The sequence below is a fragment of the Carassius auratus genome, chromosome 24, assembly GCF_003368295.1.
Source record: "Carassius auratus strain Wakin chromosome 24, ASM336829v1, whole genome shotgun sequence".
Lineage (NCBI taxonomy): Eukaryota > Metazoa > Chordata > Actinopteri > Cypriniformes > Cyprinidae > Carassius > Carassius auratus.
The window spans coordinates 526599-547156 of NC_039266.1; the positions used below are offsets into that span (position 1 = coordinate 526599).

The 20558-nt window shown below is 39.5% G+C and overlaps 3 protein-coding genes across 4 annotated transcripts; all 3 read left to right on the forward strand.

The window, feature by feature from the left end:
* Positions 1-746: 746 nt before the first annotated feature.
* LOC113042726 (golgin subfamily A member 6-like protein 6) lies at positions 747-3822 on the forward strand. The gene is made up of 2 exons (XM_026201742.1): positions 747-1403; positions 1603-3822. Exons 1-2 carry the CDS (start codon positions 818-820, stop codon positions 3537-3539), a joined length of 2523 nt encoding a protein of 840 aa, XP_026057527.1. The 5' UTR covers positions 747-817; the 3' UTR covers positions 3540-3822.
* Positions 3823-5098: 1276 nt separating this feature from the next.
* Positions 5099-9762, forward strand: naa50 (N-alpha-acetyltransferase 50, NatE catalytic subunit). 2 transcript variants are annotated; one of them, XM_026200484.1, is made up of 5 exons: positions 5099-5278; positions 7031-7164; positions 7618-7737; positions 7966-8032; positions 8231-9762. In XM_026200484.1, exons 1-5 carry the CDS (start codon positions 5271-5273, stop codon positions 8406-8408), a joined length of 507 nt encoding a protein of 168 aa, XP_026056269.1. In that variant the 5' UTR covers positions 5099-5270; the 3' UTR covers positions 8409-9762. The 2 variants fall into 2 exon arrangements, with proteins under 2 accessions (XP_026056269.1, XP_026056268.1); XM_026200483.1 differs by having other exon boundaries at positions 5100-5278; positions 7028-7164.
* A 239-nt stretch (positions 9763-10001) lies between these two features.
* usf3 (upstream transcription factor family member 3) lies at positions 10002-20194 on the forward strand. The gene is given in 9 exon segments (XM_026200485.1): positions 10002-10172; positions 10840-10931; positions 11034-11098; positions 11605-11636; positions 11747-11829; positions 11935-12031; positions 12220-15581; positions 15583-17536; positions 18071-20194. Coding segments are annotated over 7 exon segments (7098 nt in total). The 5' UTR covers positions 10002-10172; positions 10840-10931; positions 11034-11051; the 3' UTR covers positions 19594-20194.
* Positions 20195-20558: the final 364 nt, after the last annotated feature.

A 20558-nucleotide genomic window follows, 5' to 3' on the forward strand; every position in this document is an offset into this window, starting at 1 on the left:
GCTCCCCGGGCGCCGCAGCATAAATGGCTGCCCACTGCTCCGGGTGTGTGTTCACAGTGTGTGTGTGTGTTTGTGTTTTCACTGCTCTGTGTGTGTGCATTTCGGATGGGTTAAATGCAGAGCACAAATTCTGAGTATGGGTCACCATACTTGGCTGAATTTTACGTCACTTTCACTTTCAATGGATTCAATTAACTAAAAATAATTACTTTTTCGGGGGGAAAAAGTGGCTCTATTACTTGCATTTAAACCCTACAATATAATTCCATTCATGTGGGTGTGGTTGGGAGTTTTCATGCAGTTTATGAGTGTATATGGAAGATTGTCAAAAAAAGAAATTTATTAGAAATGTATTCATTAAAAATATAGAATAGAAATTATATAATATAAAAATGAGAATAAATAAAGATTTATTGAAACTATTGATAAAGTTAGCAACACCCTGCTCCAACAAACCTGCATGAATGTTTCTAATAAGACTGAAAAAAAAAACTTGATTAGCTGGTTCAGGCGTGTTTTATTTTTAAAGTTGGTAAAAGAAAGAACAGCACCAGAGCGCATTAATCCTAACAGTAAATCAGTAAACTTCCAATTTAGCCATCAGTTAATTTCAAATAAGTAGAATTTAGTTTAATCTGTGTACTAATTACAATTTTGCAGAATTCTTTTACTGACGTTGTTTAAGGAAACTGTTAATTTAAGTCATCTGTTTTTATTTATTTATTATTTTTCATTTTTAGCTTCTGCTTCTGAAAAAGCTAAATTAAACTTGGTGCTGTGTGGAAGAAATACAAAGCTCAAGGCCTCCGTCTCCAATATGTTACAAGGGAAAACTTCATCCACACATCCGAAAGAGTCTAGTTTACTTTGTGTAAAGACAAAAGTGAAGGTACATGAACATCTCATCACTGTGGTGGAGCTTCCAGCTCTCACTGAGCTCTCAGAAGAGGAAGTGATGTGCCAGACTCTCCGCTGTGTGTCTCTCTGTGATTCTGGAGTTCATCTTTTCCTCCTCATTATTCCTGTTGGCCCACTTACTGATGAAGAAAAAACAGAACTGGAGAAGATCCAGAAGATATTTTACTACAAAGAGAACTTCATGGTGCTCTTCACTACAGATCTCACTGTTGACCAAAGTGTGAGAAATTCTGTGTTGACCACGGAATCTCAAAGAGTTGTTAGTCTGTATGGAGGTCATTACAATGTAATGGGATTAAAGGACCATAGAAACCTTGATCAGATCTCTGACCTGTTGGAATGTATAGAGGGCATTAAAACAGAACCCTACTCACTTCAGATGTATATAAAGGCTCAAGAGAACAGAGTGAGATATGAGCTAGAGGAAAAACTGAGTGAAATGGAGATCAAAATCAAAGCGTTAGAGCAGAAGGTCCAACAAGAGGGTGAGTGAAGAAAAAAAGCATGAACATATATGGTACAAAAAAAAAAAACAGAATCTTTTTTTAATCTCATTTTAAAGTTGACACAAAGTGGAGTTAATCACAGTTTTTCTTTGAGATTTTCCATAATAAAATGTTCATTACTCTAGTTCATTACTTTTCTCTTAGAATTTTGTTAAAAGACGGCAATTTCTCATTTCAGGTGAAGATGCACCATCAGATTCAGGCTTTTTAAGAATTGTGCTGATTGGAAAGACTGGAAATGGAAAAAGTGAAACAGGAAACACAATCCTGGGGAGAGAAGAGTTTCATACAGAAGTCAGTTCAGATTCTATAACAACTGTCTGCATGAAAGGAATTGGAGAAGTTCAGGGTAGGTCAGTAGCTGTTGTTGATACTCCAGGTCTCTTTGACACCACACTGTCAAATGAAAATGTGCTGGAAGAAATTGTGAAATGTGTTTCACTGTCAGCACCGGGACCACATGTCTTCATTATTGTCTTGAGTGTGGGAAGATTTACCAATGAAGAGAAAAACACCGTGGATCTTATAAAAATGATTTTTGGTCCAAGTGCTGCACAGTTCAGCATTGTTCTGTTCACTAGAGGAGACGAGCTGAAAAATGAAACAATACAACAATATGTAGAGAAAAGTAAAAATGCTGATCTCAAGAAATTGATCAGGGACTGTGGAAACAGGTTTTTAGTTTTTAATAACAGAGACAAAAAAAATAATGCACAGGTTACTTGGCTTTTGAACATGATAGAAGAGGTGAAAAAATCTAATAAGGGGCAATATTTCACAAACAGCATGTTTGAGGAAGCAGAGATGTCCATTAAAAAAAGGTTGGAGGAAATACTGAAAGAAAAAGAATGTGAAATCCAGACAAAATATGACATGGAAATGGAAACCATGATGGAGAGACTAGACAAAGAGAAAAGAAAAGCAGATGAGGAAAGGGTAAAAATGGTGAATCAGTTCAGAGAAAAAGAGGAGACTCTCAGAAGAGAGTTTGAAGAGAAAGAAAAGGCAGAACAGAAGAGACGAGAGGAGGAGGACAAGAGACGATTAGATGAAGAAAAACAACAAAAAGCTGAATATCACCAAAAAATTGAAGAGATGCAGAAAGAGATGGAACATCAGAGACTACTGTATGAAAAACAGCAAAGAGAAAAAGAAGAGCAGGAGAAAAATAGAGAGGAGAAATATAAACAAGAACAAGAAAAGCTTAAAGATGAGCAAAAGCATGTCATGGCAGAATTAAAAAATAAACAAGAAGAGGAAACTAAAAGGAAACGTTTGGAGGAACGAAGGAGGATTTGGGAGGAAGAGGAAGAGAGACAGAGATGGGAAAGAAGAATAAAAGAACATGAACATGACAAAAAGGAGATTCAAGAGAACCTTAAACAACAGCAGAGAGAATGGGAAGAGGAAACAAAAAAACAGATGAGAGGACGAGAGGAAGAGGAAAGAAGGAGAAAAGAGCGACATGAGGATCAACTGAAGGAAAAACAAGAGGAACTGGAGAAAATGAGAAAGAAATCTGAAAGAGATAGAGAGGAAGAAAGACAAAAGATAGAGGAGGAGAGACAGCGCTGGAGAGATACAGAGAGAAGAGTGAGAGAGCAAAAAGAGAGAGAACTTGAAGAAAAGAAAAACGAATTGCAAAAACATTATGAGCAGGTGGCAAGAGAGAGAAAAGAAGACTGGGAGAGAAGTAAGCGAGAGGATGATGAGAGAAGAGAAGAGGAGAGAAAAAGATGGAGGGAAATGATCAAAGAGCTTAAACGAGAGCAAGAGGTGGAGATCAGCAGACGAGAGAAAGAGGAGAAAGACAGGAAAGAAAAAGAAGAAAAAGAACGGAATCAGACGAAAAAGGAATATGAACAGAATATTAAATATATAAAGAAGGAACATGAAGATGAAGCCAGAAAACAAGCAGAAGACTTTAATGAGTTCAGAGCGAATAAAGATCGGCACATTCAAGAGCTAACTGAGAAACTCAAACACAGTCGAAAAGATTATGAAGACCTGGAAAGAGTGTTTGAAAGCTTACTTAAACTAAAAAGTGAGGAAACAAAAGAACTACGGAAAGAAATTGAACGACTAAAAATAAGAAGAAAATGTTATGTTCAGTGATACCAGTGTGGAATATCATGCAATATATGGAAGCAATTTCTTATATCCAAGGACGTCTACAACACGGCAGATCTGCAGGCTGAACTAAATTCATGTCTAAATGGTAAAATGCAGGAGAAGAATGTTCAACTCTTCAAAAAAGAAAAGAAAAAGAAGAAAAAGAAACACAAATGTTATGTTTGAAAAAGTAACTGATATTTTCTTGAAAAGTAGTTGTTACTTTACATTTCATTATTACTTTACTAGTTTCTTGAAAATAGTAAATCACGTTACTTGTAATGCATTACCCCCAACACTGTTTCATGTTTATTTTGCAATATTTCATAAGATACTTTGACTTTAATGATAATAATAATAATAATAATAATAATAATAATAATGAATAAAATAAAAGTCATGTTGTGTATTATTGTCATGTTTTTTTTTTTTTTTTTTTTTTCTGTGTGTCCACTGGTGAATACATTACTGATCTTTCTGCCTTAATATTTAGGGTTTAAAATCACATTCTGGATGGCTTAGAGCTGTGTTAGATTTATTTGTCACATTTAAAGTTTAGAGTTGCAATAAGAAGCTGCAGTGCATAGTTACCGAACTGTCAAACATCTTAAAAGCACTTTAAAAAAGTATTTTTTATATATATATATATACAGTTTGCTTTTTGCAGCCATGTGTAGTTATTGCATAACAGGGTATACTAACCAAAATTTGACCCCTTGGATGTATTTGTACTTTTGAGGCAGATCAGAACTAACACAAATAATGTTTAAAGCATCAAGTTATTTTTTTTATTTTTATTTTTTTTGCCTGTTGCAAATGATTCCATTGGTGCTCCTCAGATTTTTTTTTAGAAAGAGAAATAGGCAATATAAGTATTTTAATTCCCCTGAATTAAAAAAAAAAAATCTTAACAATACACAGAAGTTTTATCATTCAAACAAATCATTCAAAGTTGGAACTTTAGCTTTTATTTATACTGCGTGAAACTGAAATGAATTTAATAGATTTTTTAAAAAATCTTTTGTTTAAATATAATTTTAGTTAAATTGTTTTACACTAAACACTAAATATTTCCCTTGATTTCCTTTTTATTCACTTTATAGGACATATTCATCTATTTAATTACATTTTGTACAGGAAGAGACCTTTGGAAATCTATTGTTATAAAAAAAAAACTCTCTCTCTCTCTTCTTTTTTTAGAAGCATTCGCATTGTTTATTTCTATTAATTTTAAAGGATTGGACTTGTATTTTTATGCCATAAAATTACCTTAATTTCCCGTTTTTTTTTTTTTTTTTGTTTCCTGTCGCTTAATATCAGTGGTGAAGGTTGACAGAAGCAGCCTCCCGGAACTCGCGTTGCCAAATCCTCTGTCTCATTGACCTCCGACCACTTACTTACGTGAGATCGTAAGTGCATTTCCAAGGATTAAATACATGCTCACATCTCTGCAAATTACAGTTACTATTATAGTAAATGAGTCAAATTTCAAAACAACTGTAAAATCTTTTACTTAGTATCTCAATCTGACTTAAGTTCATTGCGGCGATTTAATCAGAAATACCTGGCAACCTTGAGCCACAGCACAGAGGCAAATGCGGACTGCTTAGCTAGTGTGCTAGCAACATACATGTGGAGGGGATCACATCCCAAACTCTGCCCAAATTCCCCTTTAGCCTGCCAAATACCGCCAACTGCCCCTGTATCCCTCACAACAAACGTGTTTTCTTCAACATGAAAGGGTGAGTAAACAACTACGAAGGGTCTTTTCATCTCAAGTAAAGTTTTCCCCTCTCTATTCTCTCTTTTTTCCAGCAGGGGGGCAGTGGAGTTGATCTAATGCTAGCTGCTAGCTCTCTGCGCGCTTAATTTGGAGGAGAGACATTTCACACCCAGCCTTTAGACATGTCTTTTTTTCCGCTGGTGTTGAGAAAACACATTAAAATGCCTCATGTAATCTAGCGTCAGATTAAACCACTATGACAGTAAAAATGGCACGACTTAAATCCAAGCCAAACTGGATCGTGTGTCGAATCTAAATCCGAAAATGTTGAGTCAGTCTTCAAGTTGCTATCTTGGTTAGCCTGCCACGCGTATATCTTTCTGAAATGAGCTCTCATGGATCCCGAGGCCGTTAGTTTGCCACTAAATCTTATTGCTGTCCTGATGAGTTTAATATATGTGAATAATTTGATGAAAAAACAGAAAGATATGACACACGTGATAGAGTGAGCTTAGCCGCATAGCATACTGAAAATGACAGTTCATGGGGTTTTAATACAGTTTATGGAGGTTTTTACTTCAAGTTTGGTGTATGAAATAATAAATATATTGTCATAAATATGTATAACATTCAATGTTGCGTCACAGTACAATCTCAGTAAAGCGATTTGTTTTGCCAATGCCTAAAGATAAAATTTAAGGGATGTTGCCTGTTTAATTCTCTTCAAGTTCCTTTTATGTTATGTATCACCGTTTTAAATTTGGTTTAAAATTCACACCGTGGTACCAGCCCTGTTCTTGGAGGGCCTTCAGCAGTACACATTTATCTGACACACCCATGACAAGTTTCTGATGTGAATCAGGTGTGTCTGATTAGAGAACTTTCTAAATGTGTATTTTTAGTTGGCCCTAGGAGCAAGGTTAGGGGTCCACTTGCTTTAACAGTTTGAGTGTGTCTAGAAGGCTTTTTGATAGTATTTATATAAAATGTTAAGATTTTTATAAAAAATTGTAAACAAAAAATGGGGGACTTTATCTCCACGTAAGCTCTTCATTAAAAAAAAAAAAAAAAAAGTATTTTGAGTTGATGATCGGGAATCATAAGGTTTTGTTGTGTGATAGTAATGATCATTCTCCTGTAAACCATATTTAGCGTCCATGTTTTTCTCCTGTCACCTCATACTGGTTTAAGTGGCATCGGTGAGCGCATGACCAGCAGCTGTTGTGTTGGTTCTGGTGTTGGGCTTCAGCACGCTGCTGACCTCCTATAAATACCGACTTCACACTCTGCTAGTTTACTGTCAAGTTGACCAAAGATATTTTTTTGTGAATGCACCATTTGGATGTCACCAACTAGAAAGAAAATAGTAAGTAAAGATGTACTGATACAAAAAAAGAAAAAGAAAAAAAACAATAAGCCAAAAAAAATTATTTTGGCTGATATTTGTATTCTATACTTTTTTTATGTAGATTAAAAAATCAGTAACTTTAAATATAATTTGGTTTTGTTATACATTTTGATAGTGAAAATGTTTGATAGTGATAGTATAAAAACTGCATGATGCAAAAGGTAATGAAATGTTAAAATAGGTAAAATGATAAACATGCATGCATATAACGTTAATATCAATTGACTGATAACTGGTGTGGCACCAATATATTGTGCATCCCTAGTAAAGCTGTATTAGTGTTATATTGTGTTTGAGACTATGCTCTACTGATGTGTAGCATCTGTGCACAGCTAGTTGACCATTCTGCTTTTGTTCTAGTAGCCGGATCGAGTTGGGGGACGTTACACCCCACAACATTAAACAGTTAAAGCGTCTGAACCAAGTGATCTTCCCTGTCAGCTACAACGACAAGTTCTACAAAGATGTCCTTGAAGTAGGAGAGCTCGCCAAACTAGGTTAGAAACAAAACTACTGTGACTTCCGCTTAATAGTTTTGATATTGGTCCTATGTTAAATGTTGTTCAAAAGTTTTGATTGGAAAGATTTTAACTTTTTTTAATGATTTTGAAAAGCTGTGTTTATTTAAACAAACATAGAGTAGTATTGTAAAATATTAGTAAATATCAATATCACAAGATCCTTCAGATATTATTATAAGATGGTAATTTTGTGTTCCAGAAACAGTTATGAATGTTAAACTTTCTTTGACAAAAACACCAGAAACTTCTAAAGAATAGCATTCATCCGAACTATATAACTTTTTTGTAACATAAATATCCTTACAATCACTTTTGATCAATTTAATGCATCCTTGCTGACTAAAAGTGTCAATTTCTAAAAAACAAACAAAAAAACTTAGTAGAAAGTAGTATAAATGGATTCCTGCTAACCTTTTTAACCTTTTCCAGCGTATTTCAATGACATCGCAGTCGGTGCCGTGTGCTGTAGAGTGGATCACTCTCAGAACCAGAAGCGACTCTACATCATGACCCTGGGTTGCCTAGCACCTTACCGCAGACTTGGCATAGGTGAGATCATTCTCTGGGTGTTTTATGCACTTGTGTGTCCTCATTTTTTCAAAGGGCAGAAAGGGGTCAGATTCCTTTGGATTGAATGCATGATTGCATAATCGGATTACTGTCTTTGAGTGATGCTTGACATGAAGATTTGTATAATCCACTAGAGCAGTGATGTTTGAATTTTGATATTTGCATTTTTTCCGTTACTGATATTTATCTTGCAATGTTTGTTTGAAGGAACAAAAATGCTGAACCATGTGTTGAACATTTGTGAGAAGGATGGCACTTTTGACAACATTTACCTGTGAGTCTGAAGACGGTCTTGTGCTTTATTTGTCGTGAAACCTCCATCTGTGTCTCATTCACATAATGTTTCATGTTGAAACTCCAATAACCATATAATTGCAAGTCTCTGCTGGAAAATTAACCAGTGAATAATTACTAAGAAGTCTTCTCAATGCTAAAGTAATGTGTTTTTGCTTTCTCTTTCATGTCTCCACAGTCACGTGCAGATCAGCAATGAGTCTGCAATTGACTTCTACCAGAAATTTGGCTTTGAGATCATTGAGACAAAAAAGAACTATTACAAGAGGATAGAGCCAGCAGATGCCCATGTTCTTCAGAAAAGCCTGCGTAGCCCATGTGCGCCCCCAGCAGGAGAGCTGCAGAAAGCCGACTAGGGGTCGAAGCGTGACACCAGATTGGTCTCTTCCCCCAAATGGAACTGTAACAGATGCCCCAGGGTTGACACACACACCACTTTCTTCAGAGGACATTTTAGACCGAAAATTCAATGACGTATTTGCTGCATTTATTGTGCAAAAACTTTAGTCCCCCTTCAATTTTTCTTTTTTCTTTTTCATTTAATCATTTAGAGAGTTGAAATTTACATGGAGGTTTTCAAGCAGAATTCATAAGTGCTCCAAAAAGCTGCTGACTTATTGATCTGACATGGTAAAGGTTATGTTTTCAAAGCATACAGTTCGCATTCATTTTAGATTTAAGGTAAGGGGACATCGCTTTGCTCTGACAAAACTGTAGAACTAAAGAAGTAAAGTCTTTTCAAATATGACTCGATGCGCCCCAGCTGGCAACCTTGGAGTGATTGTTTGAATTGTCTTAGGGGCATGTGGGATCTGCAGAAGTCCATCATCCTGCCACCTGAGCCCTCGGACACACGGCAAGGAAATCTACTGGTGGCTGAGACCTCCTGCTTCACCATTCAGGCAATATGCAATGTTGGAGGGTTGCATGTGATGCAATGTCTCCTTGTGATGTCAGCCGCCTCAGTCTGAGTTGAGTGAGAAAATGGAGTGTAGAGTCCCCTCGAACAAGAGAGTGGTACAACTGTTTTAGTAAGGGGGAGGTTAAGGGGAGTAAACTCCACTTGTTTGTGAATGTTTTGTTTTTCAGCCCATTATTTAAAATCCCCATCTTTTTTTTTCTTTTTTGTGTTTTATTTGTGGATTGAGTCTGGGCTTTTTCTAGGGTTTGCCGTAATGCTGCTGGTGAGATGGTAAGGCTTCAGATAACAAACAGGAATGGCTTTTTATGGGCCTTGACGGTTGCATTGTTTACAGTGAATGTGGTTCTCCAATAATTTTTTAGTCCACCGGGACCGAAGTTAGAGTTTAGTAGTGTTTGTGATGTGACTGTTTCATTTTCCCCTCCCCATTACCTGCCTGAGTGTTTCTACATTTGAATCCTAGCTTCTCACTTGTTACCGCAGCAGAAATAAATCCTGCCACAATACAACAGTTACATTTCAGTGATGTTCACTGACCACCACCTATTTCTCATACACAATGTGGGAGCGTTACAGGTTAGATCTACAAGTTATTTTATAGGACCAGAACCTTACAGAACCAGATCCCAGGAAAAGCCCAGACTCGGTGCATGCCAGAGGAGACATGCCCTCTCCATTGTAGTAAAAGCATGTTTTTGTTCCTCCTTTCTTTGGAAAATTTTATCTTTTTCTGGAGCTCTATATTGTATGACTTTTAAACCTCTAAATAAAAATTACTATTTGCATTATTTTTCGGGTTTCATTATTTTTGTTGACATGAATATCCTGTAGTCAGTGTTAAATATAAAAGTTTGAAAAAATTTTTTTTTTTTTACTTAAAATAGGATAATTTTGAGAAAGTTTTGTTTTTTTAAGATTTAATTTTTAACAATACGACACCGCCAACAACAAACATTCACGTCTCCTGTTATGCGTGTTGTTTTCCGTTGTCCTCTTCAGCTATAACGCCCCTTCAGTACGGTTTCGTGATCTGATTGGATACAATCTCATTCGTCTTCGCTGTGATTGGACCGAACGGAAGTCCCGCCTCTGTTTTGTGACTGGCAGTTTTATGCTAGGTCGGAGATGGAGTAAATTGTTCAGGATCAACAAAGTTTTGACGGGGATATCATCAGCTCAAAGGATGGACAAGCAGTCGGTAGGTCATTCTTAAGTGACAGACCGGCTGACATATGGTGGTAAAGATAAGTGATGCAGTTAGTAATCGTAAATCATGGTAATGTGTTCGCTGTCGTGTTAGCTCACTGCCAGTTAACCACTCAAACCATCTTTGTACCTTAAGGGCATACAAATGCATACAACTACAGAGCTGTACTTTAATATGTGTACAGTCAGGTCTCCTCAGTCTGTGTTGTATTTATTTTTCTCTTTTCAGGCTCGGAACTCCACACAGATATAGTTTATGTTTCAAAGCTAATAAGCTAAGTCTGTTAGCCAGTTCAGCATTAAAGAGCTTTACATGCTAGTGGTGACAGATGAGTCAAATTGGCTTTCTTGTTCTGTATTTACGTGCATATGATTTTTTTATTTTTATTAAGCTCAGTTAGGTTGAATCTGTATTTATTTTGTATTCCTAACCCCACACTTTACAGTTTTGATACCTAGTTATTGTTTTGAGGACTTGCAAGTAAATACAATCTCATTTAATCTTCAAGGCTTCCTTCATGTCAAAGCACAGTGTCAATGACAATCTGTGCAGAATATAGAAGACAAGCAGACAATAACATTTTCTCACAAACCTGTGATAATCTTTGACGTATAATGATGTCATGTCAACTACAATTATTTCCCTTTTTCTTTTGCAGTTTTTTATGGAGCATAGACATAGTACACAGATCTATGGTCTCCAACATTGTTAAGCTCACACACATGATAGCTGCATCCTTGGTGTTGAAAGGTAATTTTGCATTTACCCCTAACCGCAACATAACAGCTTACATATATTTTGAGTTGCATTCTTTTCAAATAAGATTTTGTCAATGTGTTTTGGTATTAACAGGCTGTAAAGTGTGCCAGGATGCCGGAGATAGTACAGAATCAAACAAATAATCCAAAACCGCCACGGTACTGATCAGTTCCTTAAGATTTGAATCATGCAGTTGATTAACCAGTAATTTTTTTTTTTTTTATGGCTGACACTTTAATATATGGTTTTGTATGTTCTGTAATTTCATTATTTTAATGCAGTAAATGCAATAGGTAACAATAACTTTTAAACATTTATTATTCAAAGTTATTGTTGTGTAAATTTATGCTAGTAAATGCATAATGAAAGAACATGACCCTGAACAAGTGTATAAATGAACATATACTTGATTAAATATACTTTGTTGTTGTTATTATTTTATCATACCTAATGCATTAATTTTAACAAATTGACTCTCATAGGAAAGTATAAACATTTATATATATTAATCTTTGCTTTAAATATGTGTATATACATTTATACTTATGAGTTAGAATGCACTTTAATTAGTTAGGTAGCATTGTTCTGATGTTACTGTTATTTTTTTTTATTTACTTATGTGCTCAAGTTGTTTATCATTTAATAATTTTCTGTGAAATGTTAGGCGGAAGAAAAACAAGGAGATCCATAATGCAGGTGAGAAAGCATTGTGGTAAAAATGAGTCGAACTGATTTTAAATTATGAAATAAAAAATCACTTATTAAAAAAAATATTCATGTTGTTTCTTATTTTTCTCATACATCAGTGGAAAGACATCGTAAAGAGAAAATCAATGCTGGTATAAATCGGATTGGAGAACTTTTGCCTTGCTCTCAGGCCTTGAAACAGGTAAATGTGTAATATAACTAAAACTAAGAAGAGTTTTAAAAGTGCTGTTTTTTGTTGTTGTTTCTACAGAGTTTTCACTTTGTAATATTTTGACTTATCTTATAGAGTAAAAATATGATTCTGGGAGAGGCCTTTCGTTACATCACTGCGCTAAAGCGACAAAATGATGAAATGCTGCTTAATGGAGGAGAAAAAGTCCAAGGTGTGCCATGACTTAATTACAGCAATTAAATGTATAACTTGTGCATTTACATATGATCCATGAACATTTTCCATACTGGGATGTGTGTTTATTAAGATAAGTACTTAATTAAATGCCAGGCAATGCATTTTTTGTAAGCTTATGTGCAGTCATACATTTTGACTTCTGTGTTAAATATGTCTCTGCAGCGGAAGAGATAAAGCGCTTACGGCACCAACTGGAAGACCTGCGCAAGGAAAGTGCTCATTATATTGAACTCCTCAAAGCTAATGGCATCAATTTCCTGGATGACCCCACTATACACTGGAAAGGGAAGCAGCGCTGTGCAAAAGTAGCCAAAGTCACTCCAACTCACTTGATGTCAAAGGGAATAATTGTCTACTCCAGTGGCAACAGTTCCTGTCCTGCAAGCAAAGTCCCAATTCCACCAAATCCAGTTTCTCATCTTGATAATCAACCAGCAAATGCTGTAACAGTCCAACCTGCATATGATATAACAGTGGGTACAGGCCAGTCTGTTGGTATTACAAACGGAGCACCAGTAAATAATGTTGTAGTCTCCTCTGCATCTTCCCACATACCTGTAGCAACTCTTATTCCTGCTGTGTCAAAGCCATGTCTTACAGTCTTGGAACAGTATTCTCCTCTGGCACCTGCTACTCCAAGATTAAACCCTCCTACTAATTATATTACTCTTCAAGGTGTATGTCCCCAGCCTGTTGTCAGCACCCCAGTCCCTCCACAACTTCAAACAGAAAACTCAATCCCCAGTCTCACTCCTGTTACCTGTCCGACCACCCCACTTCACCATATGCTTAGCCTGTCTTCACTGCCTCAAGTTGTGATCAGTAACTCAGTGGTTCCTGTTGCTCCATCCACTGAAATTCAGTCTGTTAGCACTATATTACCAGCAAGCTCTACCCTTCTTAGAACCAGTGCAACTAGTAGTACTCAGACTACATGGACGACACTACAGCTTGCAGGAAATACAGTGCAACCTGTGTCTCGGGCACTTGTCACAGATGGTGTCAGCATTTCACATAATCCTCAGCAACTTTTTGTATGTTCAACTGGGACCAAACACATTGAGGAGCCCGCTTCTATCCATTTGCAACCACAGACTCCTGTGCAACTCCAAGCCCCAGCACCAACATGCATTCCTGTTCAGCCATCTGGGCCAAGACCTCCTCAGATATATTCAGCAGTTGTACCATGCCCTCAGAGAGCAGTACCACAACAGTCTTCAATTCTATCAGTGCCAACCGTTGTATCCCAAGCCGTAGTGGTCCATCAGCCTGTTGAAACACAGACAGAACAGTTGACCCATACACACTCATCTGTTCGGGCACAACCTGCATTATTACCAAAACCTCAACTCAACTCCGCTCTGATGACCACCTGCAACCCCACCCTACAACCTAAAACTCCAGTTCATCCTGCTCTGCAATGCCAGCCTCATTCTCAACCTACAGTGGTGCCCCAAGCCCAGTCTGCCGTTGTGCCTCAACTGCATCTCAGTGTGGTGCCTCAAACTCAGCCAATCATAAATCCACCAACCCAGCCTGCCCTTGTGCCTCAGCCACAAGCTGCCACACTGCCAGTGTTACAGACAATGCAGTTATTGCAGTTGAATTCTGAGGAAACACCAGTTGCTGTGACCTCCTCTCCTCCAAGTAACTCGCATGTTGTTATTCTGCAACAGGGAGGCTCGTGTCCAGCACCACAGGTTCTCAGAGAGGATGTCACTAGTCAGACACCATGCCAGCACATTGTCATAATTCAGACACCTACTTTGACCCCTGCGCCACAGAGTCATCACACTGCCATTGTGTCAACTGCAACCCCAACATTATCCAGTCAAATGACCACTTCAAACACTACCTGTACAGCTAGCATGCAGGCAGCTGGTACAAAGCAGTTGGTACATATTCTTCCACGGCCCTCGACCCAATTGCAAGCACAAGCACCTCAGACTATAACTGTGAATGGACAAGTTTATGTTCTGCAGCCGGCAAAGTCACCAGATAAGGGAAACACTCAATCTGGTCAAAGTGTAACTCAGATACTTCAGCCCGCCTGTGAGGAACCCAACTCCAATGTTGCCATGAATTGTTTAGGTGCTCTAACTAGTCTTAGTCAGAACATTTCAAAGGTCTCAAGTCAAAGCAATGTTCAGATATACTCAATTGCTCCACCTTCATACACTACTGTGCAACCTCTTCCGACATGTGGTTCAGAAGTCAACACTTCTACTGAAACTGTTATTTCCTCCTCTATACCTGTACCCTCAGCTGCTGCTGGCAGTGCAGTTAAAATTCTGCCAAAGAAAGGTTGTGGCACTTCTGGAAATCAAACCAGACAAAGCTCAGTTAGGAGAACCAAACTGGTGAAACGAAAGGAACCTAAACCTGGGCGAAGTTTGCGTAGAATTGCTGTCAAGAGTAAGGCATTTGTTGCAAATGATACATGTTCTGAGTTATCCACTGCAGCAAAAGGTGTTGAATTGGTTAGTTCTTTAAATAAAGAGACGGTTACTCAGGATGTTAACACGCAGAGAGGATCTGTCCCAAACAGTGTTAGTTCCACATGCAGTAGTTCTGCAGTCATTAGTGTCAGTTTCTCTAGTGAAAAATCAGCAGACAGTTCGATCACGCCTTCAGTAAACGGATCCATTGCCAAGCCCACACTGGCTGGTGGAAAAGTTTCAAAGACTAAAGCAAAATCTGATGTACACTTGCATAACAATGTTACAGTTAGTAGTATCAGTACTGCAAGTTCTACTCAGGGTAACAAGGTTGTTTCTACAAATTGTGGCAGCTTGAGTAAAGAAATCTTTACTACAGATATTGGTCCCCAGCTTAATTGTTCAGCGGTTAGCATTGGCCTCTCGTCACAGTGTAGCTCTGTAGATACTGCTGTAACTTTGTCAGTTGCCTCATCAAAAGTTCATGTTAACTCTTCATCCAGTGTGACATTTTGTAGTGAAACTACTGAGCAGAATAAGGTGAGTAGCAGTAATGTTTGCACCAGTAGCGAAAGCAGATCAACAGAATCAAAACCCAGTTTTACCGAGAGTTCCCCTCCACTGATCACTGTAAACTCTGCCCAAAGCAATTCAAAAGGTAAATCTGTTAATTCAGACCTTGGTAAGCCTCCATTTCCAAGTGATATATCCACACCAAATCAACAATCAACTGTCAGTGCTAATTCAACAGAGGGTGGGCCAGTGGTTTCCATCATGGCAAGTCAGGCCATTTCGGAAACACAAGAGTCAGTCAACTCTTCTCCAAATCCGACATCATTTATTGTGCCCTCAACTTCAACTCCTGGCTCAAATGCTTCTATGTCAACACAGCCTCTTCTGATTCAAGAAACTTCTAGGATGTCGGATCCTTTCAAGTCCCTACAACGACCACCCGCAATGAATATGTCCATGACAACCAGTAACCAAGGGAATTGTGCAGACTTCAAACGGCCTGATTCAAATAGAAACACACAAACTGGGAAGGATGGACAATCTGATGGTGCCTCGGAAAAGGGTGTGACAGAAATTGGGTGCTTTTGCTCAAAAAGAGACAGTTCCTCCACAAGTATGTACATTAGAAAATGATTCATTTGATCCTTCACTGGTAACCAATAGACAGACTGATTCGCCTCTTGCAGGAGGTTCAGGTGGCAGAGGGTTTTCTGTTGCATCATTGCTTCCAGCAGGCCACAACATCAGTGCCTCTTCAAATACATTTGGTGCATTTACCTTCACTTCTGAGCAGGCAGAAATATTAGCAATGGCTGCAAGAGCCATATTTGAACAGGACAGTCCAGGAAAGAGAACTTCAGGATGCAGTGTTGAAAACCCAACAAGTACTGCTGCCACAGGATGGGACCATCCAAAAATGCAGCCTGTCCCTTCTAACAAGGATAGTGTGTCTGACCAGCAGGTTAAACTGACAAAGCAGGCTGATTTACCAGTGTCAGAAACATCATCTCAGGTCTCTGCTCGAGTTCCTCCAGTTGAGCCTTTAGCCAGCAGTACTACTGGCATCAGACTTCCACAGAGCATAGCTTACTCACAGTCTCAGCCTAGTGTTGTCACAAGCCTTAATGTTAATAATCTCATCAGACCAAGCTCTAACCAACCATATCCAGGATCTCCCAATCTTGCACAGCAGGTTTCTGTTCCATCGTCAGGAGGTGCTGCTGTCATGGTGACTCAGTCTTCCTCACAAGTTCCCCCAACCTGTTCTCAACCTAATGAATATGCACCTTTAAAGAATGCTCTGATGCGGACCCATGTTGGTATTGGAATGGAACATCATCAGAAGGATATGCCAAAAAGGTCTGCTCAAGATGACCTTATTCTTCCAAATAAGCGTTCAAAACTGTGCCCAGCAGGTAATGTTGCAAGAGTGGACATCAAGGCTGCAGATCATGTGCAAATGATGGTTAGTCAGATGCCCTCAAGTACTTCTGCAGTTATGCCAAGAAATCACTCTGATGGTGTTGGGGCACTGTTTTCTGGTAATACTTTCATGAGCACTGTGCTCCGCCCTACTGATGGACACTGCTCTGCTCAGGTTCTAACACATGAACAAACTCAGCCAAGTGTGGTGCACCTGCAGCAAGGACACACACAACATAATGCACCGCAATCTGGGCAGAACTTAGTTGGAAACCCCTACCTCAAACATCAACAACAACAAGAACAAAGACACCTTTACCAGCTTCACCATCACCTGACACAACCAGAGTCTCAGATCCACACTATTCATCAGAGAAACCTGCTGCAAGACCAGCATGTGCAAAAAAAGAGAGGAGTAGTACGTGGTGGGCAGTCTGGACCAAATGTTGGTTTGCAGAAACAACATCATTTGGAAAAGAGTGGCGTCCAGCATCAGCAACAGCAGCCTCCTCAGCAACACCAACAACAGCAACAGCAGCATCCACAACAATCCCAGCAACATCAGCAACAACAACAGCACCATCAGCAGCAGCAGTCACAGCAGCAGCAACAAAAAGCACAACAGATTCAACAGCAGCAACAGTCACACCAACAACAGCAACAGATGCCACGACCAAATTCACATTCACGTCATCAGCATCTTCAGCAGCAGATTCAGCAGCAGCAGCACTTTGGGGCTAGACAGGACAAAAACTGTGAGGCCCAACAGGCAAGTCAGAGAGCACATCAAAACAATCACTTGGGTCAGCCAGAACGTTCATCTGGACAGGATCATGGGGCTATGCAAAGACTAATGGGGTCTCGTTCAATGGAACAGCAGCAGATGACCTCTCAGGCTAGTAATTCTGTTTCGCGTTCTTCGGATCTTGCTTGCACTTCATCACGCCAGGAGCGTCACCGCCTCTCTAGTTACTCAGCAGAAGCGCTGATAGGCAAGACCCCTGCTACTGGTGAACAACGTATGGGCGTGCACCTACAGGCACCTCGAAGCAACGCACAGGACCAGTCAGAATTGCGAGGCTATGTAGATTCATCACGTGGTAAAGGTAACATTACTCATAATTCTCAGAGCAGGTTACCACCTGACCATGCCAATAACACAGACACCCAAAGAATACCAGATTGTGGACCTTTCAAGGCTCTGGTTAGTGGGCATCAGCTAAGTAACTTTGAAGTGCAAGTGTCTAGAAGTGGTGACATGTCCAGCAAATCTGTACCTCAAATCCAGAGAGGTCCACAGCCACAAACAGGATTTAGAATGGGTGCAGGGCCTACAGGGGATGGCCGTTCACCATCTGGACAGGATCATGGGGCTATGCAAAGACTAATGGGGTCTCGTTCAATGGAACAGCAGCAGATGACCTCTCAGGCTAGTAATTCTGTTTCGCGTTCTTCGGATCTTGCTTGCACTTCATCACGCCAGGAGCGTCACCGCCTCTCTAGTTACTCAGCAGAAGCGCTGATAGGCAAGACCCCTGCTACTGGTGAACAACGTATGGGCGTGCACCTGCAAGCACCTCGAAGCAACGCACAGGACCAGTCAGAATTGCGAGGCTATGTAGATTCATCACGTGGTAAAGGTAACATTACTCATAATTCTCAGAGCAGGTTACCACCTGACCATGCCAATAACACAGACACCCAAAGAATACCAGATTGTGGACCTTTCAAGGCTCTGGTTAGTGGGCATCAGCTAAGTAACTTTGAAGTGCAAGTGTCTAGAAGTGGTGACATGTCCAGCAAATCTGTACCTCAAATCCAGAGAGGTCCACAGCCACAAACAGGATTTAGAATGGGTGCAGGGCCTACAGGGGATGGCCGTTCACGTGGAACATACTCGGGTCCACATCCTGTTGCACAAGGTGTGCACATTGGAGCAGGATTGACCAGAGAACAGGAGGGATGCCACCAGAGTTTTATGCAAAGCCTTTTGGCATCTCATATCCCTGAACAAAATGGGCACCAAAGGACAGCCCAAGGCTGTACCCCAGGGAGTATAGAATACAACTGCGTTCCTGGGGCCTCTGTTGGAGAACTTCAGGCTAAATCTTCAAGTCCCAATTTGCACCCTGGACAGAAAGCTGCTCCCATACGTCTAGGGGACAACAACAAAGGCCATATTTCTCAGGTCAGTGCAAATTTGCATGGTACACCTGTGAGAACAGGTCCACCCCATCCCCCAACACCACACAGCAGTTCAGACACAGGACGTACTCAAGGCTCAACGAGGTCACTGTCTGTTAGTCAACGCCCCCACCATATTGGTCCACCAGATCCACAAAGCACAAAGATGCGTCCAGGAGAACGACCACGGTCAGGCAACTTGAGACCTGGGAATCCTTTTGAACCAGAAAATTCTTTGCCCCTTCCATCAGGTGGAGGAGTGATCCTTGGCCGTACACAAACAGGAAGTGAAGCTAGACGAAGTAGCATTGTGCGTTTCATGGCAGATGGTGCACAGGTCAGCAGTGACAACAATTTAGTGTCTGATCGCTGTGCCGTTTCTGATCTCACGCAGAACTTTGGCTTTCCTTTTATTGCTGAAGGAGGCATGAACCCACCACCTCCTATCAATGCCAATGCATCCTTCATTCCACCAGTCACACAGACGAGTGCCTCTCGCACCCCAGCCCTCCTCCCTGTGGAACCTCAGAACACTTTACCTTCATTTTATCCTTCATATTCCCCTGCAGCTCATCCTAGCCTTCCAAGTGAGATTCCTTTACAGTATTTCTCAAACCAGATGTTTACAAGTCCAAGCACTGACAAGAGTGGCAGTGCACCACTGAGTAACCGCTTTGGTTCTATTCTTTCTCCCCCTCGACCTGTAGGTTTTGCGCAGGCTAGCTTCCCACTTCTCACAGATATAACCCCAATGCCAATTGCAAACTCTTCAGGCATCACACCTCATTTATCCAACTTTAACCTGACCTCTTTGTTTCCTGAAATTGCCACAGCAATGCCTCCGGATGGCTCATCTATGCCAATGTCACCTTTATTGTCACTTGCCAACACTACTTCCTCAGACTCAAATAAACAATCTAATCGCCCAGCCCACAACATCAGTCATATCCTGGGTCATGATGGGACTTCTGCTGTTTAGGTTTTGAAGGGATTTTCATCACTAGCCACAGAATTGATTTGCCTTCACCTCTGAATAGATTTAGTAGGCGATGGCCTCGGTATAAAGACTTTTAATTCTTCATAAGCAAATAAAGTGTGCAACTATCTCAGCTCCCATGTCAGGATCACTCTGGAACTATGGAAATATTGCATTACATCAGTCTGGAACTATGAAAATATTGCATTACATCTGTTAGCCTTTGGTTGGTTTCTTTTGCTATGTTTGCTGATAGTTTGAGCTGTCATGGTTCTACATGATGTATAACTTGTTTATTTTTCTTTATAACAGCTCACATTGTTTTATAGAAAATGTTGTCTGTATGTTCTTTTAATTTGTAGCAACGGTAATGAAATGTGAAAGCAAAAAGAAATTATTATTTTGCATTTAATTTCACAGTAGATATATGAGCTGTTTTGAAATGAAACGGTTGCTTTTCAAAGGTTTTAAAATATTTTTCCATCTGTAAAATGTTTCTCCTGCAGAATATCATTCCAGAAGAACTTATTTATGAAAATTGATTTGTGGTCTGTAGATATTTGTAAAAAAAAAATGTAAAGTTATTAAAGTTTCTATCTAATCTAAATTGAAGTTTTTATTTCTAATTTTGTGACTTGATTCGGAGGTCACAAGGTACTTTTTTCTCCGATTGCTCGTTTTATCATGTTAAAGCCACCAGATGTCAGTACCTTTCAAATATTTTGTTCTTCATTACTTAGGGAAGCGCTTTTTGCAAAAAATAAAAATGGTACATTCCTATTTACTGTAGGTCCCTGGACACATGAGCCACTTAAGCCATTTAATTAATCTGAACTACAGCAGTGGTTATTCTGCTAGTTATTCTACTTCTGTGAATTTAAGAGGATCATGACCTTGAGACCAGCTGGTTAAAAGTAAAAAAGTGGCTCAGGGAAGTTTATTGGAAATCAAAAATGCAAACTAGCACT

Bases quoted from the DNA above. Each gene is read 5' to 3' on its own strand.
- naa50 (XM_026200483.1), top strand. The intron at 7,165-7,617 runs GTTAGAAACAAA...AACCTTTTCCAG, and splicing joins AGGAGAGCTCGCCAAACTAG to CGTATTTCAATGACATCGCA. The intron at 7,738-7,965 runs GTGAGATCATTC...GTTTGTTTGAAG, and splicing joins TTACCGCAGACTTGGCATAG to GAACAAAAATGCTGAACCAT.
- LOC113042726 (XM_026201742.1), top strand. From the start codon at position 818: ATGTTACAAGGGAAAACTTCATCCACACATCCGAAAGAGTCTAGTTTA. The intron at 1,404-1,602 runs GTGAGTGAAGAA...TTCTCATTTCAG, and splicing joins GCAGAAGGTCCAACAAGAGG to GTGAAGATGCACCATCAGAT.